At 53.8% G+C, this 24046-nt stretch overlaps 1 protein-coding gene across 50 annotated transcripts in view; it reads left to right on the forward strand.

Annotated features, from left to right (window-relative positions):
• Lrrfip1 (LRR binding FLII interacting protein 1) overlaps window positions 1–24046 on the forward strand; it is a 102395-nt gene that overhangs the window by 52805 nt on the left and 25544 nt on the right. For 8 of the 50 annotated variants that reach the window (XM_087209526.1, XM_087209529.1, XM_087209528.1 and 5 more), the window contains exons 4-11: window positions 1922–1969; window positions 3010–3054; window positions 3566–3616; window positions 6204–6242; window positions 9947–10006; window positions 12257–12361; window positions 17392–17463; window positions 19768–19845. The exons of 10 other annotated variants lie outside the window; for them this stretch is intronic. In XM_087209526.1, the coding sequence (XP_087065652.1) occupies window positions 1922–1969; window positions 3010–3054; window positions 3566–3616; window positions 6204–6242; window positions 9947–10006; window positions 12257–12361; window positions 17392–17463; window positions 19768–19845 (498 nt within the window). The remainder of the gene's footprint in view (window positions 1–1921; window positions 1970–3009; window positions 3055–3565; window positions 3617–6203; window positions 6243–9946; window positions 10007–12256; window positions 12362–17391; window positions 17464–19767; window positions 19846–24046) is intronic. 32 more of the 50 variants (XM_087209534.1, XM_087209536.1, XM_021247363.2 and 29 more) reach the window with 13 other exon arrangements.

The raw sequence follows: 24046 nt of genomic DNA on the forward strand, positions 1-24046 counted from the left end.
AGATCTGAGTTCCCAGTCATCCCCTAGGCAGGAAGAGCTCCTCAGGTTCAAGACTGGCTGGGGCCTCCCTGTCCCCACAAGGCAGGGCGTAGCTGTCCCAAGCGCTACAAGGCCTCGAACTGGTCACTTCCAGTGGCATCCGTTCCTTTCCTGTTCCAGATCCCTGTCGGGTTTCTTGGTTTTGTTCACAGGGACAGTGGCAAGGACTTTGTCAGGATATAAACTGCATAGCAGGCAGCTGCAGGAGCCCCAGAGCCACACCCGATCGTCTGCACCCCCAAAAGGAGGTGTCAGCCTTCCCCACCCATGAGTTCTGGGTGGTGCCTTCTCTTGCATCCAAGCTGTTTCTGAAAGCCAGGCCCCTTCTGCTGGCCGGGCCCCTGCTTCCACTGCATGACTCACGCCAACTGCAGCCCATGTGTAAGCCTGGAGTGAGCCACACCGGGGCTGCCTGCTCACCTGCAACTACACAGTGGCACTTGCTGTCCCGAGGGTGCCCTCCCCAGTGGGGTGACGCAGGAACCGGCCGGAGTCAGAGCCACCCGTGACGGGGTAGATTTGGAGGATGTCTAGTGCTTCATATAGGTATAGAATGGGCACAAAGAAATACAAGAAAATAGACAAACAGGTAATATACTTCTTTAGGAATTCAGTAACCTATGAATTTATATAGATCTCCCTTTCATTAAAATATATTTTCCTTCTGTCTTTGTAATTAAAGAGGAAATTAAGCTAAAAGAGGAGGACATTGTAATCTCCACATGAAATTCTGGAAGTTGACGGAACGGCAGAACTAGTAATAATTGAAAGCAAAATGGCGATAAGCTGATGTGCTCACTGAAGTTGAAACAACTTGGTGAGGTGTTTGCTTTTCATTTCCTTTCCAGATTTGTCAGCTAAGGAAATAACTTGCAAAAGAAGTTGGGGCTCATGTGGCTTTTGGTATTAGTTTGGCTTTTGGTACTGTTGGCTTTTAAAAGCATTGTTGAACTTCTCCCCAAATTTCCTCCCTACGCCATCTCTAAGAGAAAGACCACACCGAGAGCCGTGCATTTTAAACCTGACCGCTTTCAAGGTGAAACTAAGCCAAACCTAGCAGGGGTGTGTTTTAGTAATTGAAAACCATTTCAAAAATGACCCTGTAGCTCTAGCATCCAGCTTTTCCCTTCTCACGGTAAGACTCTGCTGTATGAAGCCAGAAGCTGCGTCGCTGTTGCATGACCCAGAGGCTTGCTTAACGGTTCCTTCAGTTTTCTATTGGAAATCGGAGGGAAAGTAGGGAGGAAAGCAAAGGCTCAGTGTTTAGTTATGGCCACATCACCCCTGGGCTGTGGGGTCTCCATGCTTGGTGACAGTGACAGCCACGCTGAGCCACCCTCTCCGTTGGCTTGGACCCGGTGGTCTGCATTAGCAAGGTGAAGGCAGGCGCTGTGGGCAGCAGCCCAGGGTCGCCTGCAGGGCTGTGCACGTCTCCCACCCGAGCCCTCCTGTGCAGGTGCCAGTTGAGAAGACACTGCTCCTCCGAGCTCTCAGGCCTGCATTCAGCACAGGACCCTGGGGGACAGCACGGGCACCCCTCTCTGCTGGCCTCCTCCTTCCTGGCGCATAACACGGAATGGCTCTCAGCTTGTGCTTCTCCTCAGCAGTTTGACTCCTTTCCATCCTTTGCAGCCCAACAGCTTCAGAGGGGCTGGCGAAGGCTCTGGCCTGGGGTGCTCAGTGTGGGGGTCCCCTGGGCCTGCAGGGCTGGGCTGGGGGTCTCGCTACAGGTGGGTTCCTCTGCAGCCCTGGGTGCTGTGACCGCTTTGCCTGGCATGCGACCTTCTCGGGCGGCGTGGGGTGGTGGGGTGTGCATGTGAGAACAGTCTCTTATCTGGCACTGTTTACTTCCCTGGCTAATTCTCTTTCCCTTCTTTCTTAGAAATATTATGGGCTGGATACTAAATGGGGTGACATCGAGCAATGGATGGTAGGCCTTGAATACAATTTGAAGACTTATAATGCTGCGTAATTTAATTCTAATGCAGTGTAATTATGTAGATAGATTCCCTTTGCACGGTATTAATTTGATACCGAGAGCTCTGCTTCCAGGCCTGGCCGCATCTGGTCCCCACTGTTTACGTCACCCAGTGTGGCCTGCATAGAAGTGGCCTGGCCCGACCGCGTGTGTCCTCTGTGGACCAGCAGCTCTTGGGGCTCCCACCACAGCCCCCCGACTTCCTGGGACAGAGGACCCCTGGAGCCAGGCCTTCCCAGAGGATCTTCCCATGGCCATCACCCCTGTCACATTCTAGCTGGAACCACAGAGGCCTTGAGCCTGTTTCGGGACCACAGCCAGCTGCCCCATCCCCCATCCAGACCTTTGTGCTCCCCTCATCCCATGCTGCAGGCTGGGCAGCTCCCCGCTGTCGGGTGAGAAAAGCCCTTTACCTTCTCCACCCACTCCGTCCAGTGGCATCACAATGGCCCCTGCCCGCCCAGGTCAGGTGAGAGCGGGCTCACCCCCGTGGCCCCTGCCTCTAGCCCCCACAAGGAGAGCCCCACGATGCTCCTCATGACCTCTGCTGGCCCCCAGAGCCAGCCTTCCTGCTCATTAATTCGCCCACCCCTTCCCGTCCTGCCTGGTGTCCCTCGAGTGCAGACAGCCTTGACGACATAGGTCCCCTGCCACAGCCATGTAGAGGACAGGGCCAGATTCAACCCGGGCCGGCCACTGTTTGGGGTTCTGAGACTTGCTGATTCTGAGGACGTGCTGACACCACTGCCTACACAGGGACTCTGAAGTCAGCCTGCCATTAAAATGGATCAGATCAGAGGGGTTAGAAAACATTAAGACGAAGCTCCTGCCCCTGGAATGAAACACACCAATCCTGTACAAGCTGAGAACCAGCCCCTTAGAGGAAAGCTTTGCGTCCCAGGGGTCTAGTTGACACCTTTAAATCAAGGCAAAGAAAACATTCAACCCGCGCGTCCCTAACACTCTCCTGCTCTCCCTCCTTGCCTCGGTAGGAGGACAGCGAGCGCTATTCACACAGATCCCGGAGGCTCACATCGGTTAGTACCGTGCTTCTCATTTCCTGGGCATCTCGGCTGAAGCCCAGCTCGTCCCTGAGTGGCTGAAGTAGATATTTACTAATGCTGATAACACACTGGTGTTAATGTCTAAACAAAGACTATGAAATTGGCCTTCAGCATTTTAACCTGAGCTGGGTAAGGACAGTGTGTTTGGGAAATGTGAGTATTCCTGGCCTTTTTTAGTGTCTTTTGCTAGCGAATACCCATGAGTCACTTCCACAGTGATGGACCTGGGGCTTTATGGCTAACTGGGCTAAGTCACCTGTGATGTAAATATCATCACTTCAAGAAGTTAAATTAAATCCATGTTAGCCATAAACAGGCTGAGGCAGATAAAGCCCGTGTTGCCCAGGACCTGGGCTCGAGTCCTCAGCTCACCCTGGGTGTCAGCCACCCCACCCCACTGCCGCGGCAGGGATCAGCCGAGGCCTGGCCATGGGCTCTGTCTGCAGGCTGTGTTGTCGGCTCACGGTCTCCTTTCTCTCAATAGGCCTCAGACGAAGATGAGCGCCTGTCAGTGGGTAGCAGAGGCAGTCTTCGGGTCAGTACCGGGGTGGGTCTGCATGCACCTCATGGGGCCCGAGCCCTACCTTCCCGCCCCGGCTCCAGCCTCCTCCCTGGTCCCTGGAGTCTGGCAGCTGGTACCTAACTGAGGAGTTGCTTGTTTAAATCCACTTAATGGGATTTCTTTGCTGTCCTGAAGAGACTGTTAATATGCATGGGCACTTTGGCCTGCCGCCTTGCAGAATAGAAGTCACCCCTTTTTAGCATTTTTCTACATCACAAAACCACCACACCTTGATTACCAGTTGTCTCGGAGTTGTTGGTGAGAAGGCACAGTCCTGCCTGCAGCAAGTCTGCATGCCTGTCCCACACTTTGGATAAAATGGCAATCTCAGTTGCCAGCCGTCATCCCAGCAGGGGAGGGCCAAGGCAGGAGGGTCTCGTGGAGTTCGAGGCCAGCCCGGGTGACATAGTGAGTTCAAGCCTGGCTTGTACTGTGAAGTGAGATCCTGTCTCAAAAACGAAACAAAATTGGAATCTCAGTTTACTCAGCTGTGAGTTAATTATTATCCGGTGATGGTTTTGCATAGCTGCTGGAGGCTGCCTAGTAAAAAGGGTGAGACCTGTGTCTGCCCCAGGAACCTTTCTTTTATTAATGGTTTGAAATCTTTTCATTGCTGGCAATTTAATGGCAAGTTACTTTATATACATCTATGTCAAGGTGTTTTCCACAGACATCCCAAACCCTTATAACCATGCTTAAGAAGATCGTGTGCTCTGGGAGACTGTGTCTTGTGGTGCTTTCACTTAGTGAGCTCCCCAGAGCGTGTGGGCTTCATGTATCACAAGGTCGAAATCAAGTCTCCCGAAGGTCAGAGCTGGGCCTCAAGTGGCCACTCCTTTTCTCTAAGAGGCTGCATGGACCCGAAGGCTGTTTCCATCACTGTGCCAGTTAACTCACAGTTCCACCCTTCGACTTTCGTGTGCGCTGAGTGTGTTTTATGTGACAGCTGTGACGGGCATCATTGTCCTTAAGCCTTTGAGCCATGCTGCTGATGCCCCTGTCTTTGCAGCACTGAAAGCAGGCACAGCATGGTTTTTCGGGGCAGTCACAGTTCCCGTGGGACGGGATGTGCTACAACTGTGACTTGGTCCTGAAGTCTGCAGCCAGGGCACAGCGGGCCCAGAAGGTCGAGCCCTTGAAGCAAGTGAAGGGACCAGGGAAGTGGCCAGTTGAGAGCAGGACTGCCCACTGGATTTACCATCCTGGGCCCCATTGATGACATTGTCAGAACTGATGGCACACGCCTGTGATCACAGCACTCAGGAGGCTGAGGCAGGTGAAACGTGAGTTGAGAGCCAGCCTGGGCTACTTAGTGAGTTCAAGACTAGCCCGAACTACACAGTGAGAGCCTGTCTCAAGAAAGAAACAAAACAACAACAAAAACCAGAAAACCCCATAAAGCCTGATTGATAAGAAATACAAGAGAATAAGAGAAGAGAGATGGAGACAGAATTCAAATCTCTATCATAAGGTCTCATCTCCAGATCCATGCTCCTCCTGAAATTGTGTGAAGACTATGGTGACTTACATTTCTCTGGGAAAAGAATGGTCACTTTCTTAAGATTCTCCGAGGATTTCCTGCCCCTAAAGAGCTCGAAATGATTGGAGTATTAATACCATTACAGGGACGCTGGCCTTCATTTCACTCTCAAAGCTCTTAACCGGAAAAATGAGTTAAAATTCTCTGCTGGCCGCTCCTGTTTGCCAAGGTAGCAGGTGTATTTCGGGTGTGGTTTCATGCAGGGAGCCCACAGGCAGCACACAGAGAGAGAGGAGAAGGTCCTTGGGATTTTCCTTTTCCACCAGAGTCTGCTGCCCTGGGCTTTCCCATGATGTCCTTGCTGTAAAGAAGTGGGCTGCCTTTGAAACCAGAGCTTGAGAACAGGGATCCTGGAGGGGAGAATCAGGCCCCTCATCGTAACAGGGGCAGAGCAAGCCCAGGGTGCTTAGTGCCCTGCTCGGAGTCCCCACTCTTGGTGCCAGCATCTGCACTTGCCACCCCAGGCCTGGTGCTGCGCCCTCTGCCTGGGCCAGGTGCCCCGGGTCTGACACCGAAATCCTGACTGCACAGACTTCGAGGGTATGATCACATCTTGAATCCCGCAGCTCCCACACAGGCTTCTGCATCCAGCTGGCAATTATTATAAACCCTAAAAAGGCCAGGAGGGGAAGGTTCCTGCCCTGGTATCTGCATGGATGGTCCTCTTAGGAAATTAGATTTTAATCTTCCTTATTTAAAAACTGACAGGATGCATCTGTGAATTTTCCTCTAATTTAATTAGAATCTATTATGTAATACAGGAAGAAATAAGATTGCTCAGGCCATTTCATCTTTTACAAATTACAGCATTCATTGTCATGGTAGTCTTATTTAATGTTTTTGGATTTTATGGTCACTATTGTTCTAATATAATTTTTTTATAAATATATGTGAGATCCTAGAAGTCACAAAAGATGTATTTCTGTTAAGAGCTTAAAGACTATCAGTTCATTTTGATGTTCTGCTTAGCTTTTTAACTTACTTCGGGCCTTCTCCTTTCTGTTGTTTCTGCTCCGCCAGTCACAGCCTGAGCAGCAGTACAGGGGTCCCTGTGCCTGGGTAAGACAGTCGGATGTGACTTGCTGTGTGGTCCTAACTGTGTGGTGTGACCTGGAACAGCCCACGTTCCATTCCCACTAACCTGGGGTGCTGTCCAGAAAGCCCAGGGCAGCCGGGTGTGGCGCAGTGGTCCAGCTGGTGCTCATGCTTGGTGTGCAAAGGACCGGGGTTTGATTCCCAGTGCCAGCAGAAAGCCCAGGCTGTCCTTGTTCAACCGCCAGACTTTGCTTGGGGATCGTGAGGCAGGGGCTGGAGCTGCACAGGGTGCCCGGCTACCGAGGCTCCACCCCTGAGTGCTGGCCTTTGGCCTTGGGGGGGCGGGGTGGCCAGACCTACCCGAGGTGAAATAGGTCAGTAAGCTTTCAGGGAACCCACTTGGGCTCGAAACCCTAAAGCCCCTACATTTCTTTTCAAAGATTAAAGTCATTTTACCGGATGTAAACCTCATTGCTTTCTAATCTGTCGCCCTTCAAATTAAATGTACCCTCTGGCTCTTCTGCTGGAAAATACCCTCTGAGAAGGACAAGCTCTAAAGTGAGTTTCAATGCCTTATGCTCTCAGAGCACCTGTAAATTTATGATTAAAAGAAGAAAATTTAATCTCACCCAAAAGCAGGGCTCCCCACGAAGGTGACCCGGTCCTAGGGTTAGCGTTTCCAGGACTTCGCAGAAAGGACTTTCTTACCTCCAAGCATCTGGTGCCTCACCTATGACCACTTCTTTTTGAAATTATTTGGCAAATTCTCCTTTCTAAAATGTACTTTTTTCATTAAGCTGGTAATTAACCAAGAGTGCTGTAGCCTGCCCAGTGCGTTTGATCCGCCCGGTGCCCAGAGCAGGCCCATCCTGGCCCAGTGAGGCACAGACCTGCTGGCATTGGAGCTCGAAGCCTGGATAGCACTCAGGAAGTGCCCTTCGCAGAGGCTCTGTTGTCTCTCTGCAGCATTTCCACACACACCCGTAGATGAGAGCATTTTTGTGACACTATAGCTAGCGGTTCTGTTCTTTAAGGAATTGAAAGCATCACCATCCTGCTCTTAGACTGTCACCTCACAGTAGATTTGGCTGAAGGGCCAGTCTCACTGGGGCAAATGAACATAGATGTTAGCAATGGTCAGGAACACATTTTGGATTCCAGTTTTCCATGCCATTCTTTTTCAAAAATTACATCGACTGCATCCAGCATTGCACTCCGCATTTTTGATTTAGCCTTGCATTTGGTTTGCCATCTCTAACACCCTTTAAAAGTGCCTCGCTGAGCGACTCACATAGAAAGGGAAATCTAACTGAATGACTCGGAAGCCAACGGTGCCTGTGTGGTCCCGCATGATGGCACCGCACTTTGGCAGCTGCATGGCACTCGTTCGATCCTGGGGGTCACACGTTGCTGTTGGAGTTCCAGATTTTGCAGGGCCTCTTCCTCTACCACCTTGTTTCCATGCCGCAGAAAACGCTGCTCTGTGAATGTGCCCTCTACTGCCATGTGTGAGGTCACCCAGCGCTTGGCACCGTTCATATTCCTGGGGTCCAGGTTTCCTTCATGAGGCCCTCGCTGCCTGGAAGCACCCCAGGTGACAGCAATGGGGGAGACCCACAGACTGCCCTCTGGTAGCTTGTGACAGCAAAGCACACAGCACATGCCCCCCGTGAAGCCACATGGGAGGGCTGTAAGGAGAGAATCCCGTGGAGCAAAACTAGACATCCGGGTCCTGACTTCCGATGATGTTAAGATGCTGTCCGTGGCTTTTAATCCGAGTGTTGTGACAGCCACTCGCCCACCCACTGAACCCTGTTTCTGCCCTGTAAAGACAGCCCCGCCCATTAAATGCAGCAGTGAAAGCAGCATGGGGAAGGTAGTACAGTTCTGTGAGGTCAGAGCGGGCACCGTCAGCTGGACCCTGTGCTCGGAGTGCACTCTGGGAATGCCCCCAGGAGTGTCCCGTGAGTGCCATGCGTTTTCCCGCTGGAAGAGACACGGCACAGGAGTGCGAGTTCGCTTGCCCAGCTTCACCACCCTGTCTCTCACTGCAGCTGCAGGAGTGGCAGCGAGGGACCCGCTGAGCCAGAGGAGGGCTTGCCCGGCAGGGAGGGACCCCAGGGTTTGTGTGTGATTCATTTCCCTTCCTGGTGTAGTATAAAGTCTGCTAGAATTATTTCCTGTCGGCCTGTGGCATTGTGTTCATTTCTTCCCAAACCAGTTTTTTTTTTTTTTGTAGTGCTAGGGATTTTGAAATCAGGGCCTTGTGCATGCTGAGCAAAGACTCTACCTCTCAGCTACATCCCCAGCACTGTTTTAAAAATTTTAAATTTTGAGACAGGGCCTCACTGAGTTGCCTAGTCCACCCTCAGAACCTGCAGTCCTCTTGCCTCTGCCTCCGGCATAGCTGGGGTTACAGGTGTGCACCACCTCACCTGGCTCCAAAAACTGGTTTCAAAAGATACAACAAGGGAGCGAGATTTAGATCTAAATGTACAAGTCCTTGACATGTGTTACCAGGTCAAGTGATCTAGTTGTGGAAGGCGCCAGTGGATTAAATAACTCACCCGAGGTCATACTTGAGCTTCCGTCTGGACCTGGGCCTCGTGCCTGTGACCCATGACCCTGTGACCCTGGTTGTCAGATGCACAGGTGTGCGCTTCCTCCCCCTTTGGGAGCTGGTTCTGTGCCTGGGGCTGGCACCTCTTACTGTGGCCCAGGACGGAAGGACAAGGCCACTCAGGGGACCCAGTGTGGGGGCTGAGGGGCCTGGGCTGGGAGGCGAGCTAAGGCAGCCACAGACACCCACCAGGCTCCTCCTTTGTTCCTGGAGGATGCGGCAAAAGCTCATTAAATTTGTCTTCTGGGTTCTCTTCAGAAAACAAAGCAGGAAGCCTGGAAGAATGAAAAAACCTACGTGGAAGATGCTCCCCTTGATAAACACTGTTCCCATGTTGAACTTTGGCCTCCCTCACTCCTTTCCTTCCTTCTCCATAGTGGGGATTGAACCCAGGGTCTTCACACTGAGTGACACCCCCTTTTTGTTTTTTATTTTGAGACAAGATCTCCTTAAGTTGCCCAAGCTGGGCTCGAACTTTTGATCCTCCAGCCTCATCCTGGCAGAGTGCTGGGATCCCAGACTTGCACCCCCCACACCTGGCTGAGCATTGCATTTCATTACAGAGTGAAAGAAACCATTTCTGAATCGTATAAAGTACTTCATACTGGGCTGTAATTTCCCAGGACTCACCCTGAACCACGGCCTGAAATCTCGTGGGCTCGCGCTGCTGGCCTGATGCCCAGGCTTCCAAAAGCTAGAATTGCCACAGCGCTGCTGTAAAACTGGGTGAGAAAACTACCAAGGAAAGCAGCTGCCGGAGTCGTGGGCTTCACCCCACAGGGCAACCTTAAAACCAAGCGTGACTGGGCCGGGGATTTTAGCTCAGTGCTTTCACAAGGACCCGAGTTTGATCCCCGGTACCAAACAAAACAAAACAAAACCAAAAAACCAAGTGTGACTTGTTGGTTGCACCACCTGACCTGGCATTGTCCCAGCTGGGGTCGTGTGGATGAGGCCGGGATGTCTGGGAATGTGGTGGGCTTTGCGCCTCCCCAAACTTGCCCTGCTGCCCCTGCCCAGCTTTCCCCTGGCTAAGTTTTCTTGCTGATTTGTGCTGTGCCTTCATTTGCATACTGATGTGGGTTTTCTCTTTTCTTCACTGAAACAGACTAATGGTTATGATGGAGACTTGTACGGATCCCAGCCCCCGAACAGAAGATCTGGCAGGGTTAGTACGGCAGCTCGCATGCCACAGCACTCACACAGGTTGCTTGAAAGCTTCTGAAAGTCATTGCTAAATTTAGCTTCTTTTTATAAGAGGTCTTGTTCTAGCACTATAGCGTGAAAGATTACTTTTTCTGGCTAGCGGACATTCTCAGGATGCTATCAGACATTCTTAGGATGACAGACATTCTAGGTGTTCCTAAGAGGTTGATAATGTTAAGAATCTCTTTAAATTTGAAACCAGATTCAACTGTAAAGTCGAAGATTAAAGGTGACTCCTTTGTTATGTTACTGTGTGCATAATGTACAGGTAAGTTCAGCTTGCATGCACACTCAGGTCTGACATTTCCACAGTTCTCTGGACCTCTCATTTGTAGTTTTTTTTTTTTCTTTTGCTACTGGGGATCAAACTTAGGTCCTTGCACCTGACCAACAGGCAGCGAAACCCCTGAGCTAAATCCCCAGCCCTTCATTTGTAGTTTTAATGTTTATCTCAAGACGCGCACACACAAGAGCCTGCCTTTTCCAGCGAGGAGAACTGAATTCTGCTTCAGGAATGGAATGCTCACAGCTAAGGGTGGGAGGCAGGAGTGGTGAGAGGGGAGCAGAGGCAGAGTGCACTCTGCAGAGGGGAGAAGCATGGGGAGACCCTGGATTGTCAGGGTGGCCTTGCCCTGGGCGGGGGTTCGGGTTAACCTGTTCTAGTTAGGCCTCATTCTCCACAACAGGTCTGTTCTAAAACCTTCCTCTCCTGTCACTTTTTTTCTTAGTAAATACATTTCATGCCGTTCAGTTTTATTTTAACTGCTGTGCTAAAGACATTATATGGTCTCTTAAATTGTATTCCTAGCTTTGTTTGCATGGGTGACCCGCCCGCAGGAGAGCAGCAGTCTCAGCTTTCCAGAACTGGTTGGGCCGGCCCTGTGAGCCTCCTCCTGCCCCCCAGGGTGGCACGGGCTTTCATTACATTTCCTCTAAGCCTTTATGCCCCAGACTAGACCTTCCAGCTGCAAGCCCCTGCCTGCCCCTCTCACCCGACACCTGTGTGTCTCGACACCTGTGTGTCTCTGCCGTGCAGGGCCCAGGCACAGGGTGGGAGCTCCGCTGTCCCCTGCAGACACCTGTGCGGGCACACACCTGTGTGGACACACATCTGTGCAGACATGCTCGGCACCGTGTAGGTCAGAGTCCCCGTGTCACCAGGTGGCAGCTGCAGTGCTCCCCGGTGGCCCTGGGCCACTTGGGGGAATTTTAGAGCCTGGTTTGCAATTTTCCCCTTGCTGTGTTGTTTCACTGTAATTGATAACAGAGTCACAGTCTGGAGCTGGACACATTCTGTCCAGCCTCTGCCCAGCATCAGTGTTCTCCGGGACGTCCCCAGCGAGGAGTTATCACACACATCAACTTGTGTATCATACGTATCCCCGCAGATTTTCATCTTTGATTTTTACATTAAGACAGTACAAGTGCGCTTTACTATTTAGTTAAGATTTATGAAACGCTTCTAGAAATCCCATGTACAATAGGACCTGGTTGTAACAGTGCTCACAGAGTGAAACCGGCTGTAGAACTGATTGAATAAATAATCGGAAAGTGAAATGTTTGAACACCAGAATAACCTCTGAGTCTGGGGGCACAGACTGCAGCACGGGTTCGAGGCAGGGCATGGAGTGCACCTGGGGGGAAGGAGACTCCTTCCAGATGTGGGAATACCTGCTTGTGGGCTGGGCTCTCCACAGCGCCCCCTTGTGCCTCCACCTGTAACTTACACGGGTTCACCCGGTCCACCTTTGGGGCTGGCGCTGACTTTTCAGAGTGCGCCCAGGATATGGTGAGGACAGGGCCCTCCCACAACCAGGTCTCAGCTGGCAGGGTGAGAGTCCCTCTCCGACTCCTCCTCCCTCCCTGGCACTTCGGGCTGAGCTGCAGCCCTCGGGTGTGCAGGCTGAAGAAAGATGAAGCATTTTGCAGGCAACAGAATTTTAGTTACCTGAGGGTGTGCAATAGGGAAAGTGGAGACTGGGAAGTCAGGTGTGGGAGTAGATAAACCACAGGGCCACGCTGAGACTAACACGGAATTGTGAAGTGCAGCAAGACGCTGCCCTTGCTGACCGCTGCCGGGTGGTCTGGGCTCCACTCCAGGCTCTCCGGGGTTCTGGCTCCGGCTGGAGATGCAGTTGCATATTCATCTTGCACTTGGGGGGCAGTGCTTTGAGGATCACCACTGACAGCTGTCTTCCTCCTTGGTGCTCAGAACTCCGGCCACAGCGGGGACAGCAGATTCTCAACTTTGTCATCATCCAGGGAGGAGAAGTTGGTTGGTTTGCATTTAATTCTTTCCATCCTGCCTTCAGAAGCTGTAGGTTCTGTAGCATGCAGGCGTGCATCCATGTGTGTGTGCTTGTGTGTGTACACAACTCTCCTTTTCTCTCCTAATCCCTGTTTTCCCTTGGCGTAGATATTTTGTGTGTGACTGTCCTGAGTCTTTGCACTCAGACTCCTCCCTGTCCTGTGTTTCACACCAAGTGTGGGACTCGGGCTGCACTGAAGAACATGTTTTTGTGTAGATTTTTAAATTAGAGTTAATCAAAGGGAAAAAATAAGACTACCTCAGCTTCCTTTCCTGGAGTTTGCTCATGCTCATGCTTGGCAGTTTCCCAGGGATGGGCTGGAGTGAAATGAAAATCCTGTCCCGTTCCGGCCTGCATGGCAGAGCTCATGTGGGTTCTGACAGACTGGGCTCTGGTTAGAGGCTCCAGGTGGCTGAGCTGGTCCCTCCTGGTTCATCTGCACTCAGCCAAACCCGGAAGTCGTGTAGGAAAGGTTGGGGATCCTGGTCCTGTCCCATATAAGTGGAGGAGTAGACAGGAAGACTGGTCCTAACTGGGGTGCCAAGCTTGGGGGATAAATGGGGAGAAGACACCCGGAAAGAGCCAAGATCAAGAGCCAGGCAGAGCCGGGAGACCCCCAGTGTCCCCCTATACTCAGTGACCCCAGCACCCACCCTCCTCAGAATCAGAGGGAAGAAGTCAGAAATCCACAGGACGCCTCTCCTGTTGCCCATGGAGTTTTTTGGGGGGTACCGGGGATCAAACTCGGGGCCTTACGCTTGTGAGGCAGGTGGTGAAACTAAGCTAAATCCCCAGCCCTGCCCAGGGGATCTTTGACCTCATTAATATGTGTCTGGGCCGGGCCCCCCACCCCGTTCTCCCTCCAGATCCCCTCTGCCACAGTAGTCTGTCGCCTGCCCCTTCCCCCTCTCCCTGTCCGAACCCCCCGCCGAGGGGGCTCCCGGTACGCTGCTCTCGCCTCTTTACCTCCTTTGCCCAAATCCCCACTGCTGCCCGAGCCCCCGCAAAGCCCCCTCTTAGGGGTGACCCCCAGGGGAGTTCTCACTGAGCACCCAAGTGTGGGTGCGGCTTCTTCATCCTGGGGCGGTTTTGCTGGTTTTCTGGAGAGTGCTTGGGCATTCAGAAAACCGGAACCTCGTGAGCTGAGCTGCCTGAAGCAAGCCCGGCGCTGGGCCTGTAGCCTGTAGCGCTGCAGGGTGAATTATCCGCCCGGGTGCGGCTCACTTCACACCAAACAGAAGTAGTCCGTCCCCCAAGGGTCCTGGTCCCGTGAGGGCCAGGATTCCGGGCGCCCCCTGAGCTGCCCGACGGCACCTCCCACCCCGAGCCCAGTGTCTGCCTCTGCCCGCAGTGCACTTGTCACAGCCCGCGGCGACTGCAGCCACGGCGGCCTTTCCAGTCTCCTGCCGGGCACAGCAGACCCTGGTGACGGTGACGCGGCAGCTAGCGCTGCGGGCTGTGTGACCCAGGGGCCTCTGTTCCCTGGGGTTGCAGGGTCGCTCCCCACAGGGGATCTCTCACGGGGCAGAGTCCTGTTTGTGCTGCACTGGGATCCCCCCTCAGCCCTTGGCTGTGGCTTATTCGAGGCGCCCCCTCTGGGCCTGAAGGGTGGTGAGGGCTTTGGGGCGCCTTTCCCAGGGCCGCTCTCTTCCTGGGATTGGCAGGACCCCAGGCAAGGCCACTCGCTTCCCCCGCAAGGACCCTTCGATTTGTGTAAATCTTTTTATTGGGGAAACTGTTAACGTACACAGTCTCAGTCCCCAGACTTCGGTCTCAGTCACTGCACTCAGTTCACCACACCTGCCACGGGGCAGGGCAGGAAAACGTTTCCCGAGAAGAGTTTTATTACATAAGTAGAGGCTGATATCCCTGCTGATTCCTGAATTAGTTTTTCCCACCAAATTTAAGGCTAAGATTAAATCTTAAGGCTGACATGGTGACACATGTTTGTAAGCCCAGCACCAGGAGGCTGAGACAGGAGGATCACCATGAGTTCAAGGCCAGCCTGCACTAATAGCGAGACGCTGCCTCAAAAAAACATCTTTTGGGGCCTGGGATTTAGCCTAGTGGTTTCACCTCCTGCTGCGCAGGGGCAAGGACCTGAGTTCGATCCCCGGTACCAAAAAGGAAAAAAAAACTTTTATAGATTGAAAAATCCTAACTTGGTCTCATGTAGTTTTGCCAGTTACCTGGCCTGACTGGTTCCTTCCCCTGGCCCATAAGGCTGGCCAGAAAGGGAAATCTGTCTCCGTTTGCAGTGCCCCGGGACCTCTGAGAGGAAAGGAAGGTGTAAGCCTCCCTCCCCGCCTGCCCTCCACTTTCTCTGATTCCAGGGACCCTCCACCCGGGCCTCGGGCTCCCCGGTGGTGGCCCTGCTCCCAAGCCACAGCCTGCCCAGAATGGAAGCTGAGGCTGTGGCTCCCTTCCCGCCCCCACGCTGTGTGGCTTGTCCACTGGTGACATCGAGTGGGCACTTCAGCCTCTTCAATGTGACGTCCACAGAGCCCAGCGGCTGTTTGGATTGCAACCAGTTTGCTGAGAACGTTTCCCTATCTTAAAAAAACACCTGAAATAATTCAGGACCTAAGAGAGAAAATGGACCTCGGGGGAGGAGGGTTGTGTGCACTGTGTGTTTTCCAGAGCTTCAGTCCAGAAATCGGTCTCTTGGGTCTGTCCACTTCCACCCATTGTTCCCCATTCGGCGTTTTAGGTTGTTTTGAGAAAAAGTGTTTTTCTTTGGTAAATGTATCCAGGAACTGGTCTGGAAGGTGTCCATGCCATCTGAGCCCCTGGGCCGGAGAGGGCCAGGTGGTTTCTTTGGCTCTCCCCATGGTTCCTGTTTTCACAAGGCCTGCGTTCAGGGCTGGCCCGGGGTGCGAGGCCTTGGCCGCAGTGGTGACGAGCACTGTCCCACGCGGGGTGCCGCATCCGCCCACGTGCGCACCAACCCTGGAGGTTGAATTGTCCCCTCTCGCACGCACTGTGAGCGGCTGTGTCCCCCGCCCAGCCATGCACCTTCCCGCCCGCTCCGTGGGCCCTGGGCAGTGGCCTGAAAGTGAGGCACGGCCGCTGTGAAGGGAGCCGCATGCCCGCCAGCCAGCAGCCCCTCCACATGTCAGAAAGCCAGTGTCCTGGCCGGGTTCCCCTCACAGGTTGGGCTGCAGCAGCGCAGCCCTGGCCTCCAGAGCCCGCCTCCAGGTAGGTCCCTGCTGTGCCTGCGACTTTCTGTGCTCCGAGGGGAAGGTGTGGTTTCCACACGGCTGCTTCTGTCCAGTCGTCTCGGTGTCTGTGGGGGCCTGGGTTCCAGGACCCCTTAGGAAGCCGAAGTCCGAAGCGGTTCCACCCCCTCTTGTAAATGCTGCTGTGTATAAGAACCTAGCACAGTGGTGGCGAGCCTTTGGCTCGCTGGCCACAGCAGACCGTTTGTGTCATTCACAGCGATGAAAGGTTCGCCGTCACTGCCTAGCGCATCCTCCTGTGCCCTCTCCGTCCTCTCTGGATGACTTTACCGTGGTACTGAGTACAGCATACTCGTAGTTGGTGAGCCAAGCTGTTTGGGGAACGGCGACAGGAGAGAGTCTGTCTGTGTTCCGCACAGATAGGGGATTTTCTCATATTTCCCACCCTGGGGAGGCTGAGGGCTGAGACGGGGACCCTCGGGTACAGCGGGCACCTGCGTCACAGACCCCGAGTGCCTTCCCCACCTCGGGTTTTGAGTCGTGGGCTGCATGTCCTGGCTGTTGTTGACCTTGCTGCCATTCTGATCCCCCCACCCTTTCTCCCAGGACTGCCTGAAAGGAGTTGACTAGAAAGCAGTACTAGTTCAAGGTTTATGGGTTTTAAAATTTAAAAATCACCTCCTATTCCCCTTTCCTGTAAATGTTGGATTTGCATCCATCCTCTCCCTGAAAACTCGGTGCAGAGTTGGCCTTCCCTTCTCACTGCTCCTAGGACAGCCTGCTGCTGTTTGGCCAAGGCTCTATACACCATTGTTTGCTTCTGCCCCGCAGCCCCCCTATCTGTGCAGCATGGCCCAGCCTGCAGGGAGTTCCCGGGTGCGTGGCTCCACCCCAGCTCTCGTGTGCCCCTCTGTCCCACCCGCTTCCCATCCTGCTGTGAGGTGCACCTCTCTGTGGAGCTTACATTGCCTGGGATGCTGTCAGTCCTCTTTGGCCAGGTCTGGGTTTCTCTCCCGACTGCTGATGGGGCTGTCACACAGCTCTGTGTCCAGTGAGACTCCTGTTTGCTTAGGATCCTTAGTCTGGATGGAACAAGGGCAGCGCGTGCTTTCCCTGCTGGTGGAAAGATGGCTCTCTGGTGCCTTGACACCTTGGGTGGATTCCAGCCCACGTTACTGTGTTACTCTGGAAATTTCCAGCTTTAAATGCAGGCACTTAGGCATTGCAGGAATGACTAAGGCATGCAGGAATTCGACTAAGCAATCAGAGTAACTATATCACTCAGACACGCTGCATTTCCACCAGATCGCACACCTGCAGAGGAGAGGGGTAAAGGGCTTTGGTATGTCCTCGGGGAAGCAGGCACTTCAGGCTCATTAAACTGGGCAGAGTTTGACATCGCCTTTGCGAAACTGTAAGCTCCTATTTCTGTGATTAAGTACGTAGGATTTTCAAGGTAACCACACGTTCTGCCTTCTACTTAGCTACTTTTAGAGTTGTACACATCAACATGAAAAGTGTAACACAATTTAATATTTTATTTTAAAGTCGTGTTTTAAAACTAAAAGTAGGAGGATGCTTTGCTCAACTTCAGGATGTTGGCTGCTCTGCTGGTTTGAGATCTGGATTGACACGTTTCTCCTGAGCATGGAGTGCTGTTCCAAACATAGATGTAGTGATGGGTTGGAGGTGAAGCCACACGCCAACCAACCTGTGCTCGAGTCTGGGTCTCCGGGGAGAGTGGGGGAGGTGCCAGGGGCCACCCTGCACGGTGTCCTCCGGATGTGTCACCTCCCAGTCACCTTGCATGCTTCTGGGCCCCAGCGGGAAGAAGGTGGTGCAGTGACCCTCTGTTTCAGTCCCAGGCATCTGTGTTCCAAGACAGCAGCGTTGGCCGGGCTCAGCGGGGCAGCACCTGCGGTTCCCTGGCTGTAAGACTCGTCCGTGTTTCCCACTGACCTTCCCGTCCGGTGCCACCCACCCGCTGCATGGGGTCAGAGGAAACCAGCCTGACCGAGTGTCCCCGCTCTCCCCTGAGCTCGGACAGCACTGACAGGAGTGGCCTCAGACTAATAAGAGGGCAGTCTGACAGCTGCTAGTTATTTTTGCCTCTGAATAGTGAAAGGTGAACAGGCGTAAAGATGCAGCGTGTGGCACACATGTCACTTCCTCATACTCTTGGGGGCCATTCCTCCCCCTTCACATTTAAAATGACAGACTGGGCTGTCCCAGTGCAGGGCCCTGGCTGTGCAGTGAATGCCAGTGAGGGAATGGGAGAGTTGATTATCGGGGAGATGGGAGGATGCAGCCCCTGCAGGTGGGATTTGAGCTCTAACAGAGGGGAGTCCCACCTTTAAGGCTCTGGCACCAACCCCACAAAGTGCCTGAGCCCTCCGTGGGACAGGATGACTTACTGAGACACACTCCACATGCTTCTGCAGTTTTGCTCTCAAAGTCACCAGCTGCTGGGCTAGGGTGGCTCTGCGGAAGTGAGCTTGCCGGGCACACGCAAGGGCCTGGCTCTGAACCCCAGCAGGAGAGAGAGAAAGGGGGACAGAGCAGAGATGAATCCGCCATTTAAGTAGCTGATCCAGTTTCCTGATTTATTGTGCTGCTTCCCAACCATCACAGAGATTCCTAAATTCTCGCAAAGAAAACCAGTCTGACTGACCGTTTTCTTCACACGAAGGTTTTAGCAGTATTTAGTCTAATATTTAAATGACATGGCATTCGTGTTTGTTGATAGCCAAATACTGATTGAGTTCTGTACTGTATAAATAGTTTAATGTGGTGGAACCCACAGTGGTAAATATCTTTCCCAGTTCTTAAATGTTTTTGTAAGTCACTAGGAAGCTCGTGGGCCAGGCCAAAAGGGTGACATTGTCCTGCCTAGAGTGGAACTAAATGACTTTCTTGTATCAGAAAAGAGGAAGCACACTAACTCTGTTAGAGAAAGAAACTGCCCACCTACGAGGTGGTTTTCTTGTGGTCTAAAGTCCAGCAGAGCAGGCATGGTGATGCACATCTTTAAACTGAGTGCTTGGTGAGGCTGAGGCAGGAGGATTGCATCAAGCTGGAGGCCAGCCCAGGCTTCATAGTGAGTTCAAGGGCAGCCCGGACTGTCTAAAAAACAAAGAAGGATTTTTTTCAAGTGTGCCTAGCCTCATCTGCCCACTGGAGATTGATCAGGATCACAACGGACACAGACTGCCCGCGGGGTGGGGCTGCATCCCAGTGGGGCCGAACAGAGGGACGGGACTGGAGCTGAGCCTCACAACCCCGAGGCCAGAGCTCCCTGTCATTTGCAGCAGGAGGTGCCTGCTGGCCTCAGGCAGAAAAGATGGAGAACCAGGGTGCAGTGCGGTGAGGGCGGCACCCCGAGGCAGGGTTCCGGCCACGCCTGACGCACAGGTCTCTCCCAGGGTGCCTCAGACCTGTCCGGATCTGCTCAAGCTCCAGACCCTGAATGGTGCCCTGTCCACCTCTGCCCAGCCTGCCTTGCTCAAGAGAAAGCAAGGCTTTGTCTGTCACCGGCTGGGAGGAGGGTGACCAGAACCCAGGCGACCTGGTGCTCCCCGCACTGTGTGGGCCTTGGCCGAGCCCGTCATTAGAAGCAGGTGGCGCAGGTGGGCAGGCCCCAGATGGAAGGCCTTCGAGCGCTCCCCAAGAGCCTCACAAGGTGTTGAGTTAGCCCTGAATCTTGCTTCTTTCCGCTCGGTAGGCAGAAAGAAGCAGAGTCTTCCCCCGTGTAAATGCTGCCCTGCCCTCTGACCTCACGTTCAGTTTCTGAGCAGCTTCAGTTGTCAGAAGGTTTTAGCAAGCCAAGCGTGGTGGCACACGCCTGTCATCCCAGCATGTGAGAGGCTGAGGCAGGAGGATTGCCATGAGTTCAAGGCCAGCCTGGGCTACAGAGCGAGACCCTGTCTCAAAAACAAAGCAAGGGTCCTGGTGCACAGGGTGGCTGAGGTGTAGGGGAGACGTGACTGCAAGCCCACTCTGGACAGGACGGTGCTTTGTTTTCTCCTTACTAACTCTGTCCCTCGGATACTGGGGTGGATTCTTCCTGCTGTGGGGCAGGGACACTTACCGGGCTCAGGCTGGCTCGGGCTTCCCCTCACCCCAGTTTCTTCTCTGCTCACCCCGCCACTCCCCAACACACCCTCGGTGGCTCCTCCTGCTGCTGCTTCGCTGACCCTGTGCCTGTTTCTGTCTGCACCTCCTGCGGCGCCCGGCAGCCCTCGGAGTACAGCGGCCTCCTCAGCTCCGGCTCCTGCGCCTCCTCCAGGGCCAGCTCGGCACGAGCCAGCCCGGTGGTAAGTCTGCCTCAGGCCCTGGGCCTGGCCCTTCCTCCTCCTCCTCTCCCTTTCATCCTGTGCCTCTCTGCCCTTTAAAGTGACCCCTGCTTCGAAGGCCAACACAGGGTGCAGTCAGAAAGGCCTCTGCAGGTTGTATTTCAGGACTAAGCGGGGTGTGATGGTGCACACCTGTGGTCTCAGCACGTGGGAGGCAGAGGCAGGAGGATCAACATAGATTCAAGGCCAGTTTGGTGACAGTGGGATGAAGGGTCGGCACACATTGACACAGGGCTTTGAGGGGGAAACTTCTACAGTGGAGGAGAGGGGACAGATGTGGTTCCCCAAGATTTACAGCTCAGCAGGACTGACTACCATTTGCTTGGAAATGTTAGCAGTTGTCAGACCTGATAGTTTTTGTGAAATGCGCTGTGGCCGAGAGCACCTCATTGCCCCTCCTCCGGCTCCATCGACCCGTCTCAGACCTCCTCGCTGGGCCACTCCCCGCTCCTGCCTGGCTCAGCCGGCCCTACTCCAACAGTGTCCGAGGGGTGCATTTTCCCCAGGGTCTTCACAGCTCCACCTGAGCCAAAACTTTCTTGGAAACTACTTTAGCACTGTCGGAACCCGGGTTTTGCAGGACAGTTTCAGCAGGGGTGGACACAGAGGTCCGGCTGCAGCGGGAGGTTTGGTTAAAAGTAGGTACACAGTGCACGGAAGGCCAGGCTACACTGCTCTCCATGTGCAGAGAAACTGCCAGCCGCTGGGCGTGTGGTGCACATCTGCAGTCCCAGCAGTCAGGAGGCTGAAGCAGGAGGAGCCCTACCTGGATGACTTAGACCCTTCTGCAAAATCCAGCCCTTTGGAAGGGCTGGGGTATAGCTCAGTGCAAAGGCCCTGGGCTCAAGCCCCAGTACCAGGAGAAAGGAAAACAACTCCCAGCCACAGAGAAGCCTAAACGTGTGTCCTGACTCCGTTACCCGGCACCGTCCCACCGGGCACTGTGCGCTGAGCCTGGCCAGTTCCTGGTCCCCGGGGGCAGCCTTGGGCCGGGTCTGTCACAGGGCATGGAGCACAGCGTTGCCAGCCGAACTCGTGCAGACTTTTACAGCAGAGAGGCTCACACCAAACACAGGCGGCAGCTGCTCCCAGGGGAGGAACCCATGGATCCCTGGCGGCTGAGCCCGCAAGTCTAGCGCCCGGGTCCCTGACTCCCCGTACCCTCGGCACTGAGGCTGCGCACTATTCGTCGGTAGCTGGCAGTCGAGTGTCCCGCCCTCAGCTGCTATCTCCCCCTCGTCCTCCACGGGGCCAGCGTTAGAACCTGAGGGCTCCGTCCTGGTGCAGATGGAGGCTCCCCAGTGCGGGTGGGGACACCCAGCGTCTGAGAGCTTGAGCCCTAGCCACTCCTGAGGAAGGCTCCCCAGCACCAGCCGGAGGCCAGAGTAGGATGTGCCACGCCCTGGAGCTTTTGTGGTGGTGACGACGGTGGGTTTGGTTTTTTTTGGTTTCTTGAGGCAGGGTCTCCCTTTGTAGTTCAGGCTGGCCCTGAACTCACCATGTTCCCCAGGCTGGCCTCGAACTCGCGGTGATCCTCCTGCCTCAGCCTCCTGAGTGCTGGGATTACAGGGTCATTGACTTTTTTGAGACTTGGTCCCACCAGGCTGGCCTCAGACTCCCGGCAGTCCTCCTGCCTCAGCCTCTGAGTGCTGGGATTTCACATGTGCCGCCATACCTGGCCCGGCTCAGGTCTTTCTTCCCGAGTCAGTGGCTCCAGACACAAAGGTCGATCCATTCTGGAGCTGTCACCTGTGTGGGCAGGCTGTCCACTGCCCTGCACTGTCACTCATGGGTGGGGACCCCACAGCCGATGGAGGCCCCCCCCTGTGTTTTTAGAGCCACAGAGCCATCCCTGGGGGGGACAGAGGGTGTGTCACTGTGTCTGACCAGGCTGGGGAGACAGAGCTACGCTGGCCCTCTGCCGCCGTTTCTAAGCTTGCCGACCTCTTCCGCTGCACCATGCTGTCTGTCCTGTGTTCTTCGGCCTGGACCGTAGGGTCAGTGGTGTCCTCCATGTCAGTGGTGAAGCCCGGGCTCCTGGTCCTCCTGCCTGGGAGAGAGGAGCAGCAGTGACCAGGGCCAGTGACCAGCCAACCTGGCCTCCAGGAGGACACGGAGCAGGAAGTGACAAGACCCAGTTCCAGAGGCAGCTCTCATTCCTCACCCAGGAGGTCGTGACACCCTGAGAAATGAGATCCCCAAGAAGGTGCAGCCAGTTTGTCCCCCCTTGGCTGGAGTTGCCCTGGCAACAGCCTGCAGTGGCCCCCGGAGCTATCCCTGGGCAGGACTTCATCGGGGTGCACATGGGCCCCGGACAGGTCCTGAGACGGACAGCGACACCAGCTGGGGGGTGACCCTCAAGGCTCTGCAGAGGCCCAGGCAAGCGTCTCATAGCCTTCAGACCTAGGGGCAAAGGCAACCAGAGCGAAGCTGATTGCTGGTCCTACTTCAAGGAAATAGAAGCAGCTCAGTGTCCAAAGGCCGTTGCCAGGGCCAAGACTGAAGCCTCCCAGGCCCAGGGCTCCGAGGTTTGGTCCTGGGAGGGTGGAGAGGGAGGAGCCACGCCGTCCTCCTCCGCGCACAGGGGGCCTTGACCCGGCTCACTTCTTCAGTGCTTTCGGAGCATCTAGGGTGTTCCTGCACGCGGCTACGTGTGAGCCAGCGCCGACGTCCCTGCCCACGTGGGACCATGTCACAGGAGTGTCATGAACCTCTGCGGCACAGTGGCAGGGGGCACGGGTGTGGGAGAGTTTGGGGTAGGAGGAGCTGAGCGTTCAGGCTCAGACCCTCAGGAGCGACGCCGCTGCACGCAGCCAGCTGACTGCCCCAAGAACCCCGGTGAAGCAGCCACATATCTGAGCATCCACTGGGAGCAGAGCCGGGACCATGTCCTGAACACCATTCCTGCTGCCGGAAGTAGAGAAACAAGGTGATGGTGATTCCCATTCAGGTCTCAAGGAGCGACCCAGCAGCCAGGTGGAAAACTGAATGCAGGAGCACAAGGCCACACCACTTGGGGTGACACAAATATCACTGGGTTTAGAACCAAAACTCCTACGCCACTGTAGACCCTGTAGTCAAACCACCATTTGCTTGGAGATGTTAGTGGTCATCAGACCCAGATGGTTTTGTTTTGTTTTGTTTTCTTTAAATAACTTTATTATCAAACACACACACATACAAAAATTAAAACCATTCAAAGAAGAACAATGCAAGGGAAAAAAACTACAATAATATTCAAATACAGTTGAACTCAACCAAAACAAAACTGAAAAGCATTTAAACATTTTTCCATATAACTTAGAAAAGCATCTCAAGCACCAACAAGACACCAGAGGATGTGATTTGTTTCAGAAAGATCCCCAAAACCAACATTGAACAGATAGCGATCTGGAAAAAAACTCCAGTTAGCTAGCAGACTCCACATAAGCCAAGCTTCTCCCTAATTTAAATTTCAATATGGTCATATGACACGCGATGGAAACAATCCAAGAAATATGTTATTAGGCAATTTCATCCGTGTGTATCCTTATTTACACTTTCAGTTTCCCACACTAGAGAAGCTATTCGGTATTTACACATGTGTGTCCTATTTATTTCACCGAAGAGGATGGCCTCAATATGCATCCACTTAGCTATAAATGTCTCTAGTTTCTCATTCTTTATGGCTGAGTAGTACTCCATTTTATTTAAAAAACCACGTGTTCTTTATCCAGTTTCCAGTTAATGGGCACTTGGGCTGTTTCCCAGCTTTCGCTATTACAAACTGTGCCACTATAAACATGGGTGAGCATATATCGCTGCGGTATGATTCTTTTAATTCTTTGGGGAAGATCCCCAGCAGGGGACTAGCTGAGACCCAGATGGTTCTGACAAACTGAAAGGCAAGGACCTTCAGTCGGTGTTCGCTGAGCAGGGTTCACAGCTCCCGCTTGGTTTTGAGGGGACACAGCAGGGTGCTGCCTTCATGACCCCATCCTGGCTGGGAGTTGGGGACACCAGGAGGACAGGGCCCCTCTCCCGAGTGCAGCACCAGGCCTGGCTCACATAGATCCTAGAGGCCTTCCACCTACGCCGTGTTGATTATGAAAGACTAACATAACATCTTCATAACCCTGTTGGAAGCCTTCCCGTTGTCCTACAATGCTGGATGCTGCTTAGA

The sequence above is a fragment of the Heterocephalus glaber genome, unplaced genomic scaffold (genome assembly GCF_053883595.1).
Source record: "Heterocephalus glaber isolate CG9 unplaced genomic scaffold, H.glaber_assembly_v1.0 deba00001004, whole genome shotgun sequence".
In the NCBI taxonomy this organism is placed as follows: Eukaryota; Metazoa; Chordata; class Mammalia; order Rodentia; family Bathyergidae; genus Heterocephalus; species Heterocephalus glaber.